At 42.1% G+C, this 18914-nt stretch overlaps 2 protein-coding genes across 4 annotated transcripts; both read left to right on the forward strand.

The window, feature by feature from the left end:
• The first annotated feature begins 874 nt into the window (after positions 1-874).
• LOC115167804 (probable E3 ubiquitin-protein ligase DTX3) lies at positions 875-16492 on the forward strand. Of its 3 annotated transcripts, none has more exons than XM_029722430.1 (5): positions 875-1267; positions 4137-4803; positions 7941-8154; positions 13345-13562; positions 13926-16492. In XM_029722430.1, exons 2-5 carry the CDS (start codon positions 4151-4153, stop codon positions 13999-14001), a joined length of 1161 nt encoding a protein of 386 aa, XP_029578290.1. In that variant the 5' UTR covers positions 875-1267; positions 4137-4150; the 3' UTR covers positions 14002-16492. The 3 variants fall into 3 exon arrangements, with proteins under 3 accessions (XP_029578290.1, XP_029578288.1, XP_029578291.1); XM_029722428.1 differs by lacking the exon at positions 875-1267 and adding an exon at positions 1279-1482; XM_029722431.1 differs by lacking the exon at positions 875-1267 and adding an exon at positions 1535-1727.
• A 244-nt stretch (positions 16493-16736) lies between these two features.
• LOC115167805 (probable E3 ubiquitin-protein ligase DTX3) lies at positions 16737-18680 on the forward strand. Its single transcript, XM_029722432.1, has 3 exons — positions 16737-17250; positions 17775-17992; positions 18238-18680. Exons 1-3 carry the CDS (start codon positions 16909-16911, stop codon positions 18314-18316), a joined length of 639 nt encoding a protein of 212 aa, XP_029578292.1. The 5' UTR covers positions 16737-16908; the 3' UTR covers positions 18317-18680.
• Positions 18681-18914: the final 234 nt, after the last annotated feature.

Consider the following 18914-nt stretch of genomic DNA (forward strand, 5'->3'; position numbering starts at 1 on the left):
ATGAGTAATGGGGTGTAGGGATACACAAGGCTCATACAGGTAATGGGTGTGGATGGACATCTATTGCCCATTCATATATTTTCTGGCAACATGTTTGTGGTAGGAAAAAAAACAATGGGGCTGGGGCACATGTTTTATTATACCACTGTACTCAGAAATTATCTATGAAATGATGAGTGTATACATGTCCAAGATCACAGGACTAACATATGCAAATAACAGCGTTGGGGTGTGCAGTGAATAGCTGGATATAGGCTACTGTTGGTGATTTGGGGAATACAGGCCTAAGGAAAGTGGGTAATAGGGCTGGGATAGGCAAGTAACAGATATGAGATGTATTGGCAAAGGAACTGGGTCTATGAGTAACAAATAGGAGATTTTGGGCTAAGACATGGGTGTATCGGTACTTGATTGTATCAATATTAGGCTATTGGAATGTGGGTGTTAGGGTTAGGACATGGGGGTTTGAGTAATGGGTTTGAGGTGTGTGGGTAATGGGGTTTAGGTGTGTGGGTATGTGGGTATGTGGGCTGAGGTATATAGATATTGGGGCTGAGGAATAGATATTGCTTATATCTCAAATTGTATTATAGATATTGCTTATATCTCAAATGTTATTAGAGCTATAAGCAAAATGGATTACATGTTAGGGTTCCTAATGGCATTACATTTGCATAGTGGCATGTTAGGGAAAATGCTGGGAACAAGGTTAAATAGGTCGTTTCACTAAGATAATGCATGCGCTGTACATATTTGTCCTTAGAAGTGTGTCTGTAGATTGCCCTGGATTGCTCAAGAAGATGCTTGAGTCTCCCCAAATCCTTTCCAACAAGTTTTAACCAATCACAGAGGGTTCTATGACGAACTTCCTGCTTTCAGTTGTCCTCGTCATTAAACTGTTGGACATGGCTTGAAAGTACAAACAATTTCCATAAGTATATTCTTGAGTCCGCGGTTGTCATAATAATGAAACAGCTAACGTGGTTATGTGAAAGTTCAGAATGTGTATGATGTAAGTAGGGGTTGATGTTGTATTAGGCTGTGTCTCAAGGACGTGGAAAGAGGAAGACAAACTCGAGTATCGAGAAGGGGACTCGATTAATTGTTAGTTAACGTTACGGATCGGTTAAAATGGATATCAAGTATATATTGACTACAAAATACGTGTTGTCAACATATCCACTGCAACACACGATTTTCAGGCCATGTCCATATATGTTTTAGCTAGTTCCGTAATCTAAACCCCAACCGACAGCTACGGCAAAAGGTGAGACGGTTCACCCCACACGGCATTCTAATTCAGTAAAATGATTATGGACGTTCCACTTTGGAATTTGAACAGGTTCCTCGCTGCGCAACTCGAATGTCAACGAATATTTGTCTAGCAATCTGACGTGTCACAATTTGTACTACTTCAGTTTTTCTCTTCATGTTCAACAGGGGGATATTTTCTCGATTGAAGGGAATATATGGGATCGCGAGGTAACTGTCAAATAAATATGTAGAATTGTTTCATATGACTGCCAGAGGTCAAATGTTGCTCACAACCAAGCATGTTGATAGAGGATCGGGTTGAGCTAGCCTCAGTTTCCTTTGTTTACTCAGTTTGCATTTCAGAACAGCTGATACGTCCATTTCAGCACTGCCGCGACACTGCCAGCCAGCGTGTTGTAGCTCTGACTTGTCCTGCGACCACTGACACCAAACATACGAGCTCAAGCGGAATGGTAGCACTCGTCCAACAGACATGTTTCACAGTTGTTATTTGTAGTGGTTTAAGACTAGCGATATATATCGAACGTTCTGTCTGTATTGCGTCGCAGTGCATACACCTTGCTTTCATTGCCTCACGCAACATACCGGTAGGCCGAGCAGCAACGATGTACCAGCAGAAATAAGTGATTTTAATCGGTTTTTGGTTCAAAGAACATCCACAAGTCAACGTTTTAACCTGGCTGCATGCTTTTTGTTGTTGTAACAGTCCATTCGAGCACCGAATGGAAACTGTAAATATATAGTCTAGTCGTGGTGTTCTCATATCTCATTAATTTGTCATTATTGTCATGGTAGGCTAGTAAACTCCTACTGCATTGGTTACACTGTTATGGTTCAGATTTAGGTAAAGATTAAGGATGGAGTCAATTACATTGTGTTCATTTCAAGTTTTTATGAACTGAAATTAGTCATTTCAGAATATGGGATTAGCCAAACTCTCTAATTATGTTAATTCATTCTGATGTTGCCTATCAAGGTCAGTATTTCACTTGACATGTTTCTGTTTCACAAGTGGCTTGCCTTAAACACATGCCACTATTGATTATAAGGTGGCTGTATGACTCTCTCTGTCCTTGGCGTCTCCTGTGCAGTTTCATTTTAGCTCAGATTTTCTCAAATGTACACAGATCAGAGTATATTGGGATTGCCTGAAATGAGAGAATGACATATATTAGAAACATTGTTGGTCCTGTATGGCTCAGTTAGTAGAGCATGGCACGTGCAACGACCGGATTATGGGTTCAATTCCCTGTTTACAGTACAGTTTTAATAAGTTTTACATTACATATTTTCCTTTAATGGCTTGAATATGTGTCTAACAGAGGAGGCTCCTCAGAGGAGGAAGTGGAGGACCATCCTCCTCAGTCAATTTCATGGCTTTTTTGAAATCGTGAAACATTAAAGTTATACTTTTTAGATAAAACTATACTAAATATATTAACCAAATAATTTATTAAAACACACTGTCTTGCAAAGGTCTACAGTAGCCTAAACAGCACTCTGTAGGTCAGCACCATGGTGTAGCCTGAGGACAGTTAGTTTACATCCTCCTCTGGGTATATTGACTTCAATACAAAATCTAGGAAGCTCATGGTACTCACCCCCTTCCATAGACTTGGATAGCAATTATGACAACTTCTGGAGGACGTCCTCCAACCTATCAGAGCACTTGCAGCATTAACAGATGTTGTCTACTCGGTCAAAGGATCAGAGTTTAAATCTAGTTCTAAAAGCATAAGCTACAGCTAGCATTGCAGTGCATAAAATGTGACTCGGAGAGTGAAAGACAATAGTTTTACAGTTTTGAACAAATTCATTTCTTTAAAAATGAACGAGAGGGAGAGCTATATTTTGTTGTATTTTTTTTCACTTTCACTTAGCTAGCGAATGCAGCTAGATAGTTTAGCCTACTCAAACACCTAGCTCAAACAGAGAGGGATGCTATGTTAGCTAGCTGGGTATGGCTATCCAACATTGGAACTCTTCCAAGTCAAGGTAAGCTTTTGCTTTTATTAATTTATTGCTGCCGGGGCCTGTCGGTGTAACTGCTAAACTGCTTGCTGACTGTACTCTCTACTGCATGATTGTAGCAGGTTTACTAACGCGTTAGTTCTAGTAGCTATGTTGATTATGAGATTAGCTAATATGTTGACAATGATGTAGGCTGTGTGTAGCGGTTATGTTATGAAGGTTTGGCTTGGAAAGTTTTTTTTGCCTGGTCACAGGCAGCTGATGTGTTGTGCACTGAAGTCCACAAGCGAAGGGAAAAGGTGAGAGGAGGAGAGCGCGTTGATGCGAGAGAGAATTATATGAGCAAAATTATCATGTTTGTATGTGGCTGCTATGAAAGTGAACTGTTTGCGTGATCAGGTGTGTGTTCATTCTGCCAATTCTGTTGAAAACCGTTTCTTAAACGGAAGCAAACGAAACTTCGATAAACATACCTGAATTTGTCCAATAGAAACTCTCGTTTGCAACTGTTGGACTAATGATTACGCCCTAGATCAGCTAGATGCAGGCAAGAGTCTGCAAGGCGGTATTGAATGTGTCAGTCTGTTACCTTGATTACTCATAATGTTCTCTCGACCTGTGCACCTACGTTGTAAACGTTTATATATAGTCTAAGTTGTAGCAGCCTCATGATGGGTATAGGGAAAATGTGAGTATCATGTAGTAGCTTAAACCTATCAATGTTTTATTGAGCTGGATGAATGGAATATGAATAACAGTTATCCAATATGCTATAATAGAAATAAGGCCATGCTCATAAAAAACATATATATGTATATTCCTTCCTCATCTTAAACGTTACCGATCTCTACTGGTGTCTAATGGTTTCTCTCTTGTGTTTCCCTATGCAGTTTCATCGGTTGAAATGAGTGTGCGTGCGGGGCAGGGTAGCAACGAGGTTCTGGTGTCCCAGGCGGTGTGGGACTACTTGGACGCCGCCGGCCGGCCCTGGCTCATAGACTTCCAGGACAAGCAGGGCCTCAGCGCAGGCATTATCCGCAGAGGGGAGCGGGGAGGCTGCTGTGCAGTGCGACTACGCCCCGTAGAGGGCTCCCGTTCTGGGGGAGGACCCGGGATGATGGAGGGGGGACCCATCTCCAATGAGACGCGAAAATCCTTCATAGACTTATGCCGCTGCGCCCGGAAAGAGATGAGCAAACAGGAGGGGGGTCCTAAGTGGAAGAGGTCCGTACTGCCCTGTGTTGGGGTGGGGGTCCTGGAGGGGGATGGAGAGGGGAGCCTGCTAACACCTCAGCCTCCCCAGCCCAGACGCTCTCAGAGGCAGCAACAGAGGTGTAGGAAGCCTGCGGAGGATGAGGCCTGTGTGGTCCTCTCCAACTCCATGAATTCCATGAACTGCATGTCCCACGATGCATCAGGACAGAGGAAGCAGGACAACATGGAAGTCAACTGCAGTATGATGGCATCCTCTCATAGCCACTCCCAGAGTGAAGCAGACGACCACACCTCATGTTCCATCTGCATGGGAGACATGGTGGAGAGGACCACGCTGGAGAGGTATAGCTACATATTTCAAGTTTTAATGTCACATGCACAGGTACAGTGAAATGCCTTTCTTGTAAGCTCTAACCCCAACAATGCAGTAATCAATAACAATGTAATACTAAAAATAACAAGGTAGGGCCCCGAGTGGCATCTCAGTGTAAGAGGCGTCACTGCAGTACCTGGTTCGAATCCAGGCTGCATCACATCCGGCCGTGATTGGGAGTCCCATAGGGTGGCGCACAATTGGCCCAGCGTCGTCCGGATTTGGCCGGGGTAGGCCGTCATTGTAAATAAGAATTTGTTCAAACTTCCTAGGGATAGCCCCTTTTTTTTTCTTGTTCAATTTTCGCCAAAAATGACATGCCCTAAATCTAACTGCTTGTAGCTCAGGCCCTGAAGCAAGGATATACATATTCTTGGTACAATTTGAAAGGAAACACTTTGAAGTTTGTGGAAATGGGAATTGAATGTAGGAGAATATAACACAATAGATCTGGTAGAAGAAAATACAAAGAAAAAAACAACCGTTTTTTTTTTTTCTACCACCATCTTTGAAATGCAACAGAAAGGTCCCAAATCTAGCCATTACTCTGGTTGTAATTCCGATGGTGTCCACAAGATGGCAACAGTGTATGTGCATAGTTTCCAATGGATAACTTGTAGTATGAGAACTACATGACATTTAGTGTGAAGTCACCCAGGCAAATCGTGAAGACATTTACATTCACATGACATTTTTCTGCAAGAATATCGTCAAATCTGTATACTTGGACTTTGATTGAGCTTTTCCAGTATTAGTAGCCATATTATAAGTTCAACATTTGCAAAACACCCAGTTTTCATAACTCTCCATATTCATATGATTTTTGTCCAAAAGGAAAAGGCTTGCTGTCGCACAAGGTTAGCAGCTACATTTTGCGACAGATACGGGTTTTCCCGATAGCCAATGAGCTGGGCTTTACGGGACTATCTAGCTAGCCTTCTTTGACCCCGATTGGTGCTTATTTGACACAGTTACAGTCGATCAAGTGAAAGACCGCCAGCGTCATCAGCGTGCTATGAAGGCGTCGCTCTCTGACCAAATTTGGTGTCCTATAGGATGTACTACACCCCTAATGATATAGTGAAGTCTGGCTACGTTCTAGGATCTCTGAGGAATAAGTACAAATGTGATTTGACTGGTTGAAACAACGTTTAGGGTTAGATTTTCACAGATTCCTTTCTTTGCAAATTGAACGAGTGGAAATACAAAATCGATCGTGCATGCTATATGTACCTTTTTAGGATATGAAAAATGATTTTATCTAACAAAACGACACTTCATGTTATCTCTGGGACCCTTTGGATGATAAATCAAAGCAAGATTTCAAAATGTAAGTACACATTTCACCTTCAGAGGTTAATTTAACAAACCTATCGTGGTGAAAAAAGTGTTTTGTTAGTTGCTCTCAAACAATAGCATGGCATTTTTTTCGCAGTAATAGCTACTGTAAATTGGACAGTGCAGTTATATTAACAAGAATTTAATCTTTCACCCGATATAAGACACTTCTATGTAGCGACATTTGTTGTTTCTCTAAAATCTGCGATCGTGACACACGGCGCTGCATGATTTACATCTGTCCCGTTGATGGGACTCCTATCCCTAAGACTGACTTGCCTAGTTAAATAAAGGTTAAAAAAAATGTAAAAATAAGTAAACATACTATATACAAGGTCAGTTCCAGTACCATATTTACAATGTGCAGGCATACTGCATTGATAGAGATAGATATGTATAGGGGTAAGGTAACTAGGCATCAGGATATATGATAAACAGAGTAGCTGCAGCATATATGATTGTGTGTGTAGAGTCAGTATAAATGTATGTGCATATTGTGTGTGAGCAAATTGAGTGTTTGTATGTGGGTTGGAGTATCAGTGTGCATTGTGTGTAGGGCCCTGTGAGTGTACATAGAGACCGTGCAAAAATAAGAATAAAGCACAAAGGTAAACTATGTCAGCCACACCCGTTGCTGACAGGTGTATAATATCGAGCACACAGCCATGCAATCTCCATAGACGAGCATTGGCAGTAGAATGGCCCATACTGAAGACCTCAGTGACTGTCAACGTGGCACCGTCATAGGATGCCACCTTTCCAAAAGTCAGTTCATCAAGTTTCTGCCCTGCTAGAGCTGCCCCGGTCGACTGTAAGTGCTGCTATTGTGAAGTGGAAACATCTAGAAGCAACAATGGCTCAGCCGCGAAGTGGTAGGCCATACAAGCTCACAGAACGGGACCACCGAGTACTGAAGCTCGTAGCGTGTAAAAATCCCCTGTCCTCGGTTGCAACACTCACTATCGAGTTCCAAACTGCCTCTGGAAGCAACGTCAGCACAAGAACTGTTCGTCTGGAGCTTTATGAAATCGGTTTCCATGGCGAGCACACAAGCCTAAGGTAATCCGCAATGCCAAGCGTCGGCTGAAGTGGTGTAAAGCTCACCCGCCATACGACTCTGGAGCTGCGGAAACGTGCTCTCTGGCGTGATGAATCACGCTTCACTTCTGGCAGTCCAACGTACGAATCTGGGTTTGGCGGATGCCAGGAAAACGCTACCTGCCCGAATGCATAGTGCCAACTGTAAAGTTTGGCAGAGGAGGAATAATGGTCTGAAGCTGTTTTTCCATGGTTCGGGCTAGGTCCCTTAGTTCCAGTAAAGGGAAATCTTAACGCTACAGCATACAATGACATTCTAGACGTTTCTATGCTTCCAACTTTGTGGCAACAATTTGGGGAAGGTCCTTTCCAGTTTCAGTGTGACGATGCCCCCGTGCACAAAGCAAGGTCCATGCAGAAATGGTTTGTGGATCAGTGTGGAAGAACTTAACTGGCCTGCACAGAGCCCTGACCTCAACCCCATCAAACACCTTTGGGATGAATTGGAACGCTGACTGCGAGCTGAATGGAAGCAAGTCCATGTAGCAATGTTTGAACATGTAGTGAAAAGCCTTCCCAGAAGAGTGGAGGCTGTTATAGCAGCAAAATGGGGACCAACATAATATTAATGCCCATGTTCGACGAGCAGGTGTCCACATAGTCTAGGCCATGCAGTGTATGTAATGTTTTCAAAATTGAAAGTAAAACCATTCTCTCACTCCCTCCCAAGGTGTGGCCACGCATTCTGCCGGTCATGTCTGGACCAGGCCTTCAAGGTGAAGAGAGCGTGTCCGGTGTGTCGTCTGGTGTACGGCCAGCTCATAGGAAATCAGCCGGCTTCCGGGACTATGATGGTGGAGAGGGACCCAGATCTGGAGTTGCCGGGACACGAGGGCTACGGGTGTATCTGCATCATCTATAGCTTCACACCTGGTCTACAGGCGGTGAGTATATATGACATGAGAAAAACCACAAGGAGGTACAGTTGAAGTCGGAAGTTTACATACACTTTGGTTGGAGTCATTAACTCGTTTTTCTACCACTCCACAAATTTCTTGTTAACAAACTATGGTTTTGGCAAGTCGGTTAGGACATCTACATTGTGCATGACACAAGTCATTTTTCCAACAATTGTTTACAGACTACAGATGATTTCACTTATAATTCACTGTATCACAATTCCAGTGGTCAGAAGTTTACATACACTAAGTTGACTGTGCCTTTAAACAGCTTGGAAAATTCCAGAAAAGTATGTCATGGCTTTAGAAGCTTCTGATAGGCTAATTTACATAATTTGAGTCAATTGGAGGTGTACCTGTGGATGTATCTCAAGGCCTATCTTCAAACTCAGTGCCTCTTTGCTTGACATCATGGGAAAAGGAACCAGCCAAGACGCCTAAACGCCTGAAGGTACCACGTTCATCTGTACAAACAATAGTATGCAAGTATAAACACCATGGGACCACGCAGCCGTCATACCGCTCAGGAAGGAGACGTGTTCTGTCTCCTAGAGATGAACGTACTTTGGTGAGAAAAGTGCAAATCAATCCCAGAACAACAGCAAAGGACCTTGTGAAGATGCTGGAGGAAACAGGTACAAAAGTGTCTATATCCACAGTAAAACGAGTCCTATATTGACATAACCTGAAAGGCCGCTCAGCAAGGAAGAAGCCACTGCTCCAAAACCGCCAATAAAAAGCCAGACTACAGTTTTCAACTGCACATAGGGACGAAGATCGTACTTTTGTGAGAAATGTCCTCTGGTCTGATGAAACAAAAATATAACTGTTTGGCCATAATGACCATCGTTATGTTTGGAGGAAAAAGGGGGATGCTTGCAAGCCGAAGAACACCATCCCAACCGTGAAGCATGGGGGTGGCAGCATCATGTTGTGGGGGTGCTTTGCTGCAGGAGGTACTGGTGCACTTCACAAAATAGATGGCATCATGAGAAAGGATAATTATGTGGCTATATTGAAGCAACATCTCAAAACATCAGTCAGGAAGTTAAAGCTTAGTCGCAAATGGGTCTTCCAAATGGACAATGACCCCAAGCATACTTCCAAAGTTGTGGCAAAATGGCTTGAGGACAACAAAGTCAAGGTATTGGAGTGGCCATCTCAAAGCCTTGACCTCAGTCCTATAGAACATTTTTTAGTAGAACTGAAAAAGCGTGTGCGAGCAAGGAGGCCTATAAACCTGACTCAGTTACACCAGCTCTGTCAGGAGGAATTGGACAAAATTCACCCAACTTATTGTGGGAAGCTTGTGGAAGGCAACCCGAAACGTTTGACCAAAGTTAAACAATTTAAAGGCAATGCTACCAAATACTAATTGACTGCATGTAAACTTCTGACCCACTGGGAATGTGATGAAAGAAATAAAATCTGAAATAAATCATTCTCTCTACTATTATTCTGACATTTCACATTCTTCAAATAAAGTGGTGATCTTAACTGACCTAAGACAGGGAATTTTTTTACTAGGATTAAATGTCAGGAACTGTGAAAAACTGAGTTTAAATGTATGTTAACTTCCGACTTCAACTGTAATATGTACAGAAATGGGGACTAGTAAGAAGTTTTTGTTCTAGTCCGCTTCCAGGGCTTTGCTGTCTCTGACACAGCATTTGCATTGCTAACCTTATCTCTTTAGTAGTATTCAGTTTTATATAACATTTTTTAAAATAAGATGAATACTTCATAGACTACACAAACCACCCTTCAAATCGAAGTTTATTGGTCGAATACACAGATGGCAGGTGCAGCGAAATGCTTATGTTACTAGCTCTGACAGTGCATTACAATTACTGTGGTTCTTCAATAATTATGCATAGCACTTGTTGGATGCAAAATTGTCCTGCTGATTTAGTTACACCGTGATATTTTCCCACATCATCTTGATCCACTAAGGAATTTTCCGAATTCGAGTTAAGTGACGAACAGCTGTTCTGATGGCACATGCGACGCGACAACGGCCCAAGTGCTGGAAAAAAAGTGTTCACGAGGAGTGTCCAGAATATTTTGTCTCATTCATTACGCAGGTGAAGACCGTTGTGCCTGAATCCACGTTGGATCGAATATCCCTAGAAATTGATGTTGATTATCTGTTGTTGCCTGCTTGACTTACAGCAGGGTCTCGTTAGATTTAACAGAGAAGGTAATGAGCAAATTTTTTCTCCACTTGTTTTTGTGCCTCAGATTGGACACAGTCTACTGTGCGCAATTGTGTAGGATAGACTATTGCACAACACCCAACGCTATTCCTATGAATTATTCTGGATACAATAACAAATTACATAGCGTAGTGGGCTTATTGACAATATGATCTGGTGAAATAATGAAATAACATGACAAATCAATTTTGTTTTCCATGTTAGAGCTGCAGTTTTAAACTACAAGGAGCTTGAAGTAGCCTACTTGAATTTGGAGCTCAGAAATGAAGTACTGGAATAGGCCTAGCTTGAAAATCAAACATTTCATCCATTTGGTGGTGAAAAGTTGTAATTATTGTAGCCAGTTGTCTATATGAACCGTGCTTAAAGGATGTATAGTGTTAGGTCTATGTTGTTGTATAGCTAGAGTTATGAGCCAATTTGCATACGTTTACTTTTATTCCCCTAAGTGCACGTGGAACTGCATGAAAATCATTTTTTATTTCAAACCATTTTTCAATTGATTCCAATGTCACACAATGGCCCCATTTTATTTATAGAAAGACCCATAAACAGAATATGAGGTGACCAGTGTTCAATTACTCTATATACAGTGCATTCGCAAAGTATTCAGACCCCTTTAAAAAAAATATATATATATATATATATATGTGTGTGTGTGTATGTATGTGTGTATGTGTGTATGTATGTATGTGTGTATGTGTGTATGTATGTGTGTATGTGTGTATGTATGTGTGTATGTGTGTATATGTATGTATGTATGTATGTATGTATGTATGTATGTATGTATGTATGTATGTATTCAGACCCTTTGCTATGAGACTCGAAATTGAACATTCTGTTTCCATTGATCATCCTTGATGTTTCTACAACAGTCCACATGTGGTAAATTCAATTGATTGGATATGATTTGGAAAGGCACACACCTGTCTATGTAAAGTCCCACAGTTGACAGTGCATGTCAGAGCAAAAACCAAGCCATGAGTTCAAAGGAATTGTCCGTAGAGCTCCGGGACAGGAATGTAGAAGCACATATCTGGGGAAAGGTACCAAACAATTCTGCAGCATTGGAGGTCCCAAAGAACCTTGGAGGTCCCAAAGTTTGGAACCACCAAGACTCTTCCCTGAGCTGCCCGCCCGGCCAAACTGAGCAATCGGGGGAGAAGGGCCTCGGTCAGGGAGGTGACCAAGAACCCAATGGTCACTCTGACAGAGCTCCAGAGTTTCTCTGTGGAGATGGGAGAACCTTCCAGAAGGACAACCATCTCTGCAGCACTCATCTAATCAGGCCTTTATGGTAGAGTGGCCAGACGGAAGCCACTCCTCGGTGAAAGGCACATGACAGCCTGCTTGGAGTTTGCCAAAAGGCACCTAAAGACTCTGACCTTGAGAACAAGGTTATCTGGTCTGATGAAACCAAGATTGAACTCTTTGGCCTGAATGCCAAGCTTCACGTCTGGAGGAAACCTGGCACCATCCCTATGGTAAAGCATGTTGGTGGCAGCAACGGAGCACAGAGAGCTGTGCTCCATTCATCTTTCCCGCGATCCTGACTAGTCTCCCAAACCCTGCCACTGAAAATCACAGCATGATGCTGCCACCAACATGCTTTACCGTAGGGATGGTGCCAGGTTTCCTCCAGAAATCCTTGATGAAAACCTGCTCCAGAGCTCTCAGGACCTCCTACTGGGGTGAAGGTTCACCTTCCAACAGGACAATGACCCTAAGCACACAGCCAAGACAACGCAGGAGTGGCTTCGGGACAAGTCTCTTGAGTGTCCTTGAGTGGCCCAGCCAGAGCCCGGACTTGAACCCGATGGAACATCTCTGGAGAGACCTGAAAATAGCTGTGCAGCGACACTCCCCATCCAACCTGACAGAGCTTGAGAGGATCTGCAGAAAAGAATGGGAGAAACTCAGGTGTGCCAAGCTTGTAGCGTCATACCCAAGAAGACTCGGCTGTAATGTTGCTTCAACAAAGTAGTGAGTAAAGGCTTTGAATACTTATGTAAATGTGCTATTTCTGTATTTTTATTTTTATAAATTTGCAAACATTTCTAAACCTGTTTTTGCTTTGTCATTATGGGGCATTGTGTTTAGGTTGAGGTAACCTAAAATTGATTTTTTTTGAAATTTTTTTTTTTTAAGGCTGTAACTTAAAATGTGGAAAAAGTAAAAGGTCTGAATATTTTTCCGAATGCACTGTACATGGGGCATTAGTCTCAAGATGCAGGGCTTAGTTTCTGGCAGTTAGCTGGCCAGTGATAATTGTTCAACAGTCTGATGGCCTGGTCTCTTGGTCCCGGCTCTGATGCACCTGCACCGTCTCTGTCTGCTAGATGGTAGCAGAGTAAACCGACCGTGGCTCAGGTCCTTAATTTTCTTTTTGGCTTTCCTTTGGCACAGAGTGCTGTTAATGTCCTAGAGGGCAGGCAGCGTGCCCCCAGTGATGTGTTGGGCTGACCTCACCACCCTCTGGAGAGACATGCAGTTGAGGGGGGTGCAGTTGCCATACCAGGAGGTGATGCAGCCCGACAAAATGCTCTCAATGGTGTATCTGTAGACGTTTGTGAGGGTCTTACGGGCCATGCCAAATTTCTTCAGCCGCCTGAGGTTGAAGATTTTCCGTGTTGGTGTGGTGGGATCATTTCAAGTCCATTTCAGGTCCCCTTTCACTTAAGAATATTCATACACTTTGGTAGTTTTCCTGGGGCTATGAAAATCCAGAAATAACATATCTTTCATAACTGGGCACTCAATGAGTATCTTACCCATATGTTTGTCTTAACAAAAAGCTTGGATATTTCAATGAAAACATGCCATGCTTGAAGTAATGTTATTGCATTTCTATACCACTTAACACCATTTTTGTGGTTATTGTATATGTGTGTATATGTACATCTCATTTTTGTTCCTGTTCTTTTCAAACTTTCCTCTGAATTATGCCTCGGTCATGCAGCCGGAGCACCCTAACCCTGGTGTAAGCTACCCGGGTACGGACCGCATGGCTTACCTCCCAGACAGCCCAGAGGGGAACCGGGTCCTGGGCCTGCTCCGCCGGGCCTTTGAGCAGCGCCTCATCTTCACTATAGGGACCTCTATGACTACGGGAATGCATAACGTCATTACCTGGAACGACATCCACCACAAAACTTCCATATGGGGCGGACCACGCTGGTATGGAAACGCCTGTCTTTACTGAAGGCTAATGGAGATTTTAGTGTGTTTCTAAGATGTGAGATGTGACAGTAGCTTTAAAAAAATATATATGTTTAACAAATTTCAAACATCTAGTGATAAATGTATGTATATCTCTAACTCTTTCTTTCACTCGATCACTCACAAGTCACACAGAATCACATGGCTTTAGTCTTATGAGATGTGACCGAACAAGAAAGCTATCAATGTTTTGAGCATGTGGTGAGAGGTTAAATGATGATTTCTGTCGGCCATTTGCTCCTAGAAGGCACTCTAGCTGTTCCTGCGATGACAACTGTCAATGACATTCTAATGGTGTTTTTGTTTCATTTCCCCTGACAGCTTTGGCTACCCAGACCCCACTTACCTGGTGAGAGTGACTGAGGAACTCCGAGAGAAAGGCATCACTGCGGACTGACTGTCCAGATTCCAGAATGTTCCATTCTAGGAACACTAGGAATTCTAGGAACCTCTAGCTGTCCTGCTGCTGGTGGTTGCTAGGCTGCAGGCTCCTGGACCTAGACCCAGCAGGGCAGCGGATGGATACGACAGGGGACAGGGCTTGGCTCCACAGCAGAAACAGGATTACAGCCCAGTGAAGACTCTCATATCACTCCAAGACCTCTGTGGAAAATCCTAACTTCCACTTAAATTTAATTTTCATTTAATCATGCATTGATGTCAATGGGAGACCATTCGACTTAAGTGGAAGTGAAAATTTGTCTTAAGTGGAATTTAGGTTTCACCCTTGTGTTCCTATGTTAGGTATCTATCTTCCGCTCAATCCAGCAGCACTTTGTGTGTAAGAAAACAGAAAAGTGAGAGCAATGTGATTTTCTGTGTGACACAATCCTCTACCTTTCACTTGTGCTGACAATGGCAGGATTTTTTTTTCTGAACTCATCCGAGCAGTTATAATGTAGGGATTTAATAAGTTGGTAAGTAATAAGTATTTAAATATTATTTTGAAGTCAAAGTAAAAGATAAGTCTATTTTGCCTGATATGTTTATTTCCATGCTGGGGGACACGTTCTTTATTTACCAGTTGCAAGCGCACATTATTGGTGGTCTTTCCAGTACGTTCGTAGAATAATTTACTTTTTCTTTAATTCTTTTCTGTGATAACCTGTTACTTACAGTTTGTATAAAGACCATATCTGAGATAGGTGGCAGGCAGAATAGCACTGTCTGCTTCAATAGAAAGCTTCTAACTAAATAATTTAATTTCTCTAAAAGACGTTGCAATCTAAAGCACTCACAGGCACTTTGACAAAGGGAGTCAGTCAGTCGTTCAGTTCAGTGGAGGGCTGGTTGTTCTCTGCATATCATTAGAATGATCATGGTTCTCTGCTTCCTTTTCAGGGAAGACTAGTCTATGGAATAGTGCTCTGAGCAAATCGGGTAGGTGTTAGTCGTTAACAGCCCTGAAGCTAATAGCCTTGTTGCTATAAGTTGATGTCAATTTGCTTCGAGCCCTTCATTTCCATTTTAATCTTCCTCTCCTTTGATTTCTTCTCGCTTTTTACTTCCATAGGAAGAATGTTTTCTATTTGTGCTGGTCTAGGATCGGTGTGGCCTTTTTAAATCATAATGAATAAATTAGGGACCCTGATCCTAGATCAGCACTCGTACTCTGAGACTCTTTTTGTGAATACGGAACCAGGTTTTGAACTGCTTGAGTTCAGTTTGATGTCCGGTCAGTCATTGGTCCTCATTTTTCTACTGACCAGATTTACACGATGATGTCAAATGAGAAGGGCAAGATGTCGAACCACTTAAACCAAATCAAAGACAGAAAAGGGCTCTGAAATAATTAACTATGTGTCTGAAATGGCTCTCTATTCCCTATATAGTGCACGAGTGCTGATAGGGGCCCATAGGGCTCTGGTCAAAAGTGGTGCACTATATAGGACTGGTTAAAAGTAGTGTACTGTGTCGGGAATAGGGTGCCATTTTGGACGCCAGCCCTGTCTGACCAGATGTTTGATTGTCTCATAAATAAAGAGGTATCTATCTGCTGTAATTAAAGTTTGTCTTAAGAGAATCTAGAATTAACAGTAAGTACCTGTAATATGAAAATGTTAAGAACACTGCAGTCCCTTATAGGTGTATTGTCAGTGATTTATTTAATTACCTTGTTTTGATACATTTCTCATTGTTAGCGTGCCTTTCTTCTATTCAAGTTTGAAGAAAATGTAGCATGTTGATACTAATGAATAAGCAATTCTTTAGTAGACTATCAAAATGTTATTTGGAGGGTCAGCCGCAGCAGGAATTATGTTTTGTGCTTTGTCTGCCTTTCTACAGTTTGAGAATATAGAAACGGATGTGTATTTGACGTAACCTTTCTGCTATAAACAGTCGAAGTAGTCCAAAAATGTAGCCTCACTCATATGATCAAGCTGTGTGTGTGATTTATAAATAAAACACTTTTTGATGAGAAGAGTATGCATATAGTCCAGTCTGTGTAAACCTCTTATTCATTTGTCTGCAGTCGGATGTGAAATAATTTACTTGGCCCATACATTAATGAAATATCCCTTTCAACGACCCAAATGGCACCCTATTTATGATAGCAAAAGTAGTGCACTATATAGGGTGCCATTTGGGACTTGACCTTTTCTGTATTTTTTGTTTAGGGACCAACTCGAATATCTTTTGAGAGACAGGAATAGTAGTTCAAATCAAGCTACCATGCAAATATTTCTATGCAGTAATGTAAGTGAACTGGGGGTTGGGGTACAGGCCGGGGAATAAATATTGAAAAGGATTGTGTTGCAAATTGATTGTGAGAAGTTAAAGATTTGCTTTTCTAATTGTGTTCATTTGTATTTTATGAGTCTGTTGATGTTAAACAATTATGTGGTTTACATTTTAATACTTGAATAAAAAAAAGGTTATGTTCTGTTTATGGTGGTGGTATTGTTTATTATTGATTTAATATGATGTAAATAGCCTCAGTACAAATCTGACATTTTATGATCACATGTTTTTGATTATGCAATATTATAGCGAGACTTTTATTTATTTATTGTTGTAACACAACTCAACCCTCAGGAAGATATCCTATGCCTTGGTTCACACAAGGCAGCGCAAACTATCGAAGTGGAACGTTACACTTACATTGCAGCTTCTGCCGAACATTAGCAACGGGTGACGTATGGTAACTACTAGATGTGGGAGGCTTTACTCCTCTTTCTGTCGACATAGTCCTCTTCCTGAAAAGCATAGTTCAGCTCAGACGAGTTGGTCAGATTACTTTGCGTTTTCCTGTTTCTGCTACAAATTAACTATGTACAAAATGTCCTCAAACGCTTAATCTACAATGACATCATCTGGATTCTCCAACATAGGCGATAGATGTACTTCTGCAGCAGAGCAGAGACTCGGCGGCGACGAGGAGGACCATTGCATAATATGCATGGACAGTTTTCAGGAAAAGATCACTTTAAAGTGTTCTCACTCATTCTGTTCAAGTTGTATTGACTCGTTTTTCAAAATTAAGCCCGCATGTCCGGTATGTAATAGTTTTCACGGGACCTACGAAGGAACGCAGCCCCGGGACGGGATCATGACAGTGAGACGCAACAGGCAGTGTTTACCTGGCTATGAGGAGGGGAATGGACATATCACGATTGATTATCACTTTCCAGCCGGAGTACAAGGGGTGAGATTTATTGTAGCCTATGTTTACTTTATATGTGACGTAGATGGGCCTATATTTTATCGCAGAATTGAAAGTGTCCATAGACATTGTGCCACTATTGACTTGAAGATGAAAGGGCCATGCGTATAGTCGGAGATTAGTCAGAGATTCATCTTAATGTTGTTCTTGAACGCCCTTATACGGAAGTCGATTAATTGCTTTGGTACTGCCCCTCCATGGCATTACAGTCTTGCTGGTGATGTCATGCCAGACAGATTAGCTGCTGACTTCTTTATCACCTAAGGTGAAGTTTGATCCTCCATGAGTCCCTAATTATAGGTAGTATGCTTCATCTTACCACCAACAGTCAGTTATTTGAAATAACATGATTAGGCCTACTGCCAGAGAAGACCCAGCTCCGGTTTTGAGTCTGGTTCCTCTTGAGGTCTCATCCTTCTAGGGTGTTTTTCCTTGCTAGTGTGGAAAGGGGTTTTATAGACACCGTTGATTGATTGATATTCCTCTTTCTCGCCATATCCCTCCAGCCTGAGCATCCGAACCCGGGTGAGAAGTACTGCAGCACATCCAGGACAGCCTTTCTGCCAGCCTGTGAGGAAGGAGAGAAGGTACTGAGGCTGCTCCAGACAGCCTTTCACAGGAGGCTCATCTTCACCATCGGGACATCAGCCACCACCGGCCTCAACAACTCCATCACATGGAACGACATACACCACAAGACCAACTTTGGTGGAGGACCACAGTTGTAAGTAGGCCTATCTATCCTAGTCTGAGGAAATAGAATCAGAATACTCGCACACTGTTTGAATGCTCCTGAAGTTTCATGGTGACATTTCTGTCTCTAAGACTAATGACGACCCATATAAGTGATTGACGGTGTTGTAACGGTGTTATTGACATTCGAGAGCGTTCAAACATTGCCATGTTTTTGAAACGGAAGATCAATGTGACACTGAAGCTGTTACGCCCTCTCTCTTTCCTCTTTGTTAGTTTTGGGTATCCAGACCCGGGCTACCTCTCTAGGGTCCAGGAGGAGCTTCGTCTGAAGGGAGTGACAGAGGAGAGCTGACTCCACTGGAGCTTCATGAAACCATAGAATTAGAATTACTCTTAGTTCAAATTCTATACATATTGTCACACTCAGGAATCAAACACAAGACGAGAAGAGCAGTTACGGTGTTGGGGAAGCTTCACTGAAAATATAGTTTACCAAGCTACCAATGCACATTAGAAGCTAAGCTACCCTTAAGAAAAATATTATTTCCTTAAAGTTACTTTGAAAAGTAGTACACTACATCAAAACTACTTTGTGAAAAATTATCAAATTTAAATCTGAAATGTCATAGACTACAAGTTGCAAGAACAGATCACTTTACTGGTCAAATGTTAACAGAATGTGTAATTTGGCCTATTAAACACACAACAATTGCCTACTTCGCCCATATTTTCTTTTCTTTTAGCAAAAAAAGCTGTGTGGGTTTCCAGTGGTTAGCTACACCACCACATGGCAAAAAAAGTAATTAACTACTGAAAACACTACCTAGATTTGAATTCAGTTCAACTACCACCAAACTACTGTAAAATGTAGTTAAATTACTAGTTGAACTACATGTAGTTCACTACTCCCCAACACTGAGCAGTTGTGATTGTAGCCAACGGTTCCCAGA

Source organism: Salmo trutta, chromosome 30 (assembly GCF_901001165.1).
Source record: "Salmo trutta chromosome 30, fSalTru1.1, whole genome shotgun sequence".
Lineage (NCBI taxonomy): Eukaryota > Metazoa > Chordata > Actinopteri > Salmoniformes > Salmonidae > Salmo > Salmo trutta.

Coding starts and splice junctions, on each gene's coding strand:
- LOC115167805 (XM_029722432.1), top strand. CDS start 16,909: ATGACATCATCTGGATTCTCCAACATAGGCGATAGATGTACTTCTGCA. Junction 17,251..17,774: donor TTCCAGCCGGAGTACAAGGG/GTGAGATTTATT, acceptor ATATCCCTCCAG/CCTGAGCATCCGAACCCGGG. Junction 17,993..18,237: donor TTTGGTGGAGGACCACAGTT/GTAAGTAGGCCT, acceptor CCTCTTTGTTAG/TTTTGGGTATCCAGACCCGG.
- LOC115167804 (XM_029722428.1), top strand. Junction 4,804..7,940: donor GAGAGGACCACGCTGGAGAG/GTATAGCTACAT, acceptor CTCCCTCCCAAG/GTGTGGCCACGCATTCTGCC. Junction 13,563..13,925: donor ATATGGGGCGGACCACGCTG/GTATGGAAACGC, acceptor TTCCCCTGACAG/CTTTGGCTACCCAGACCCCA.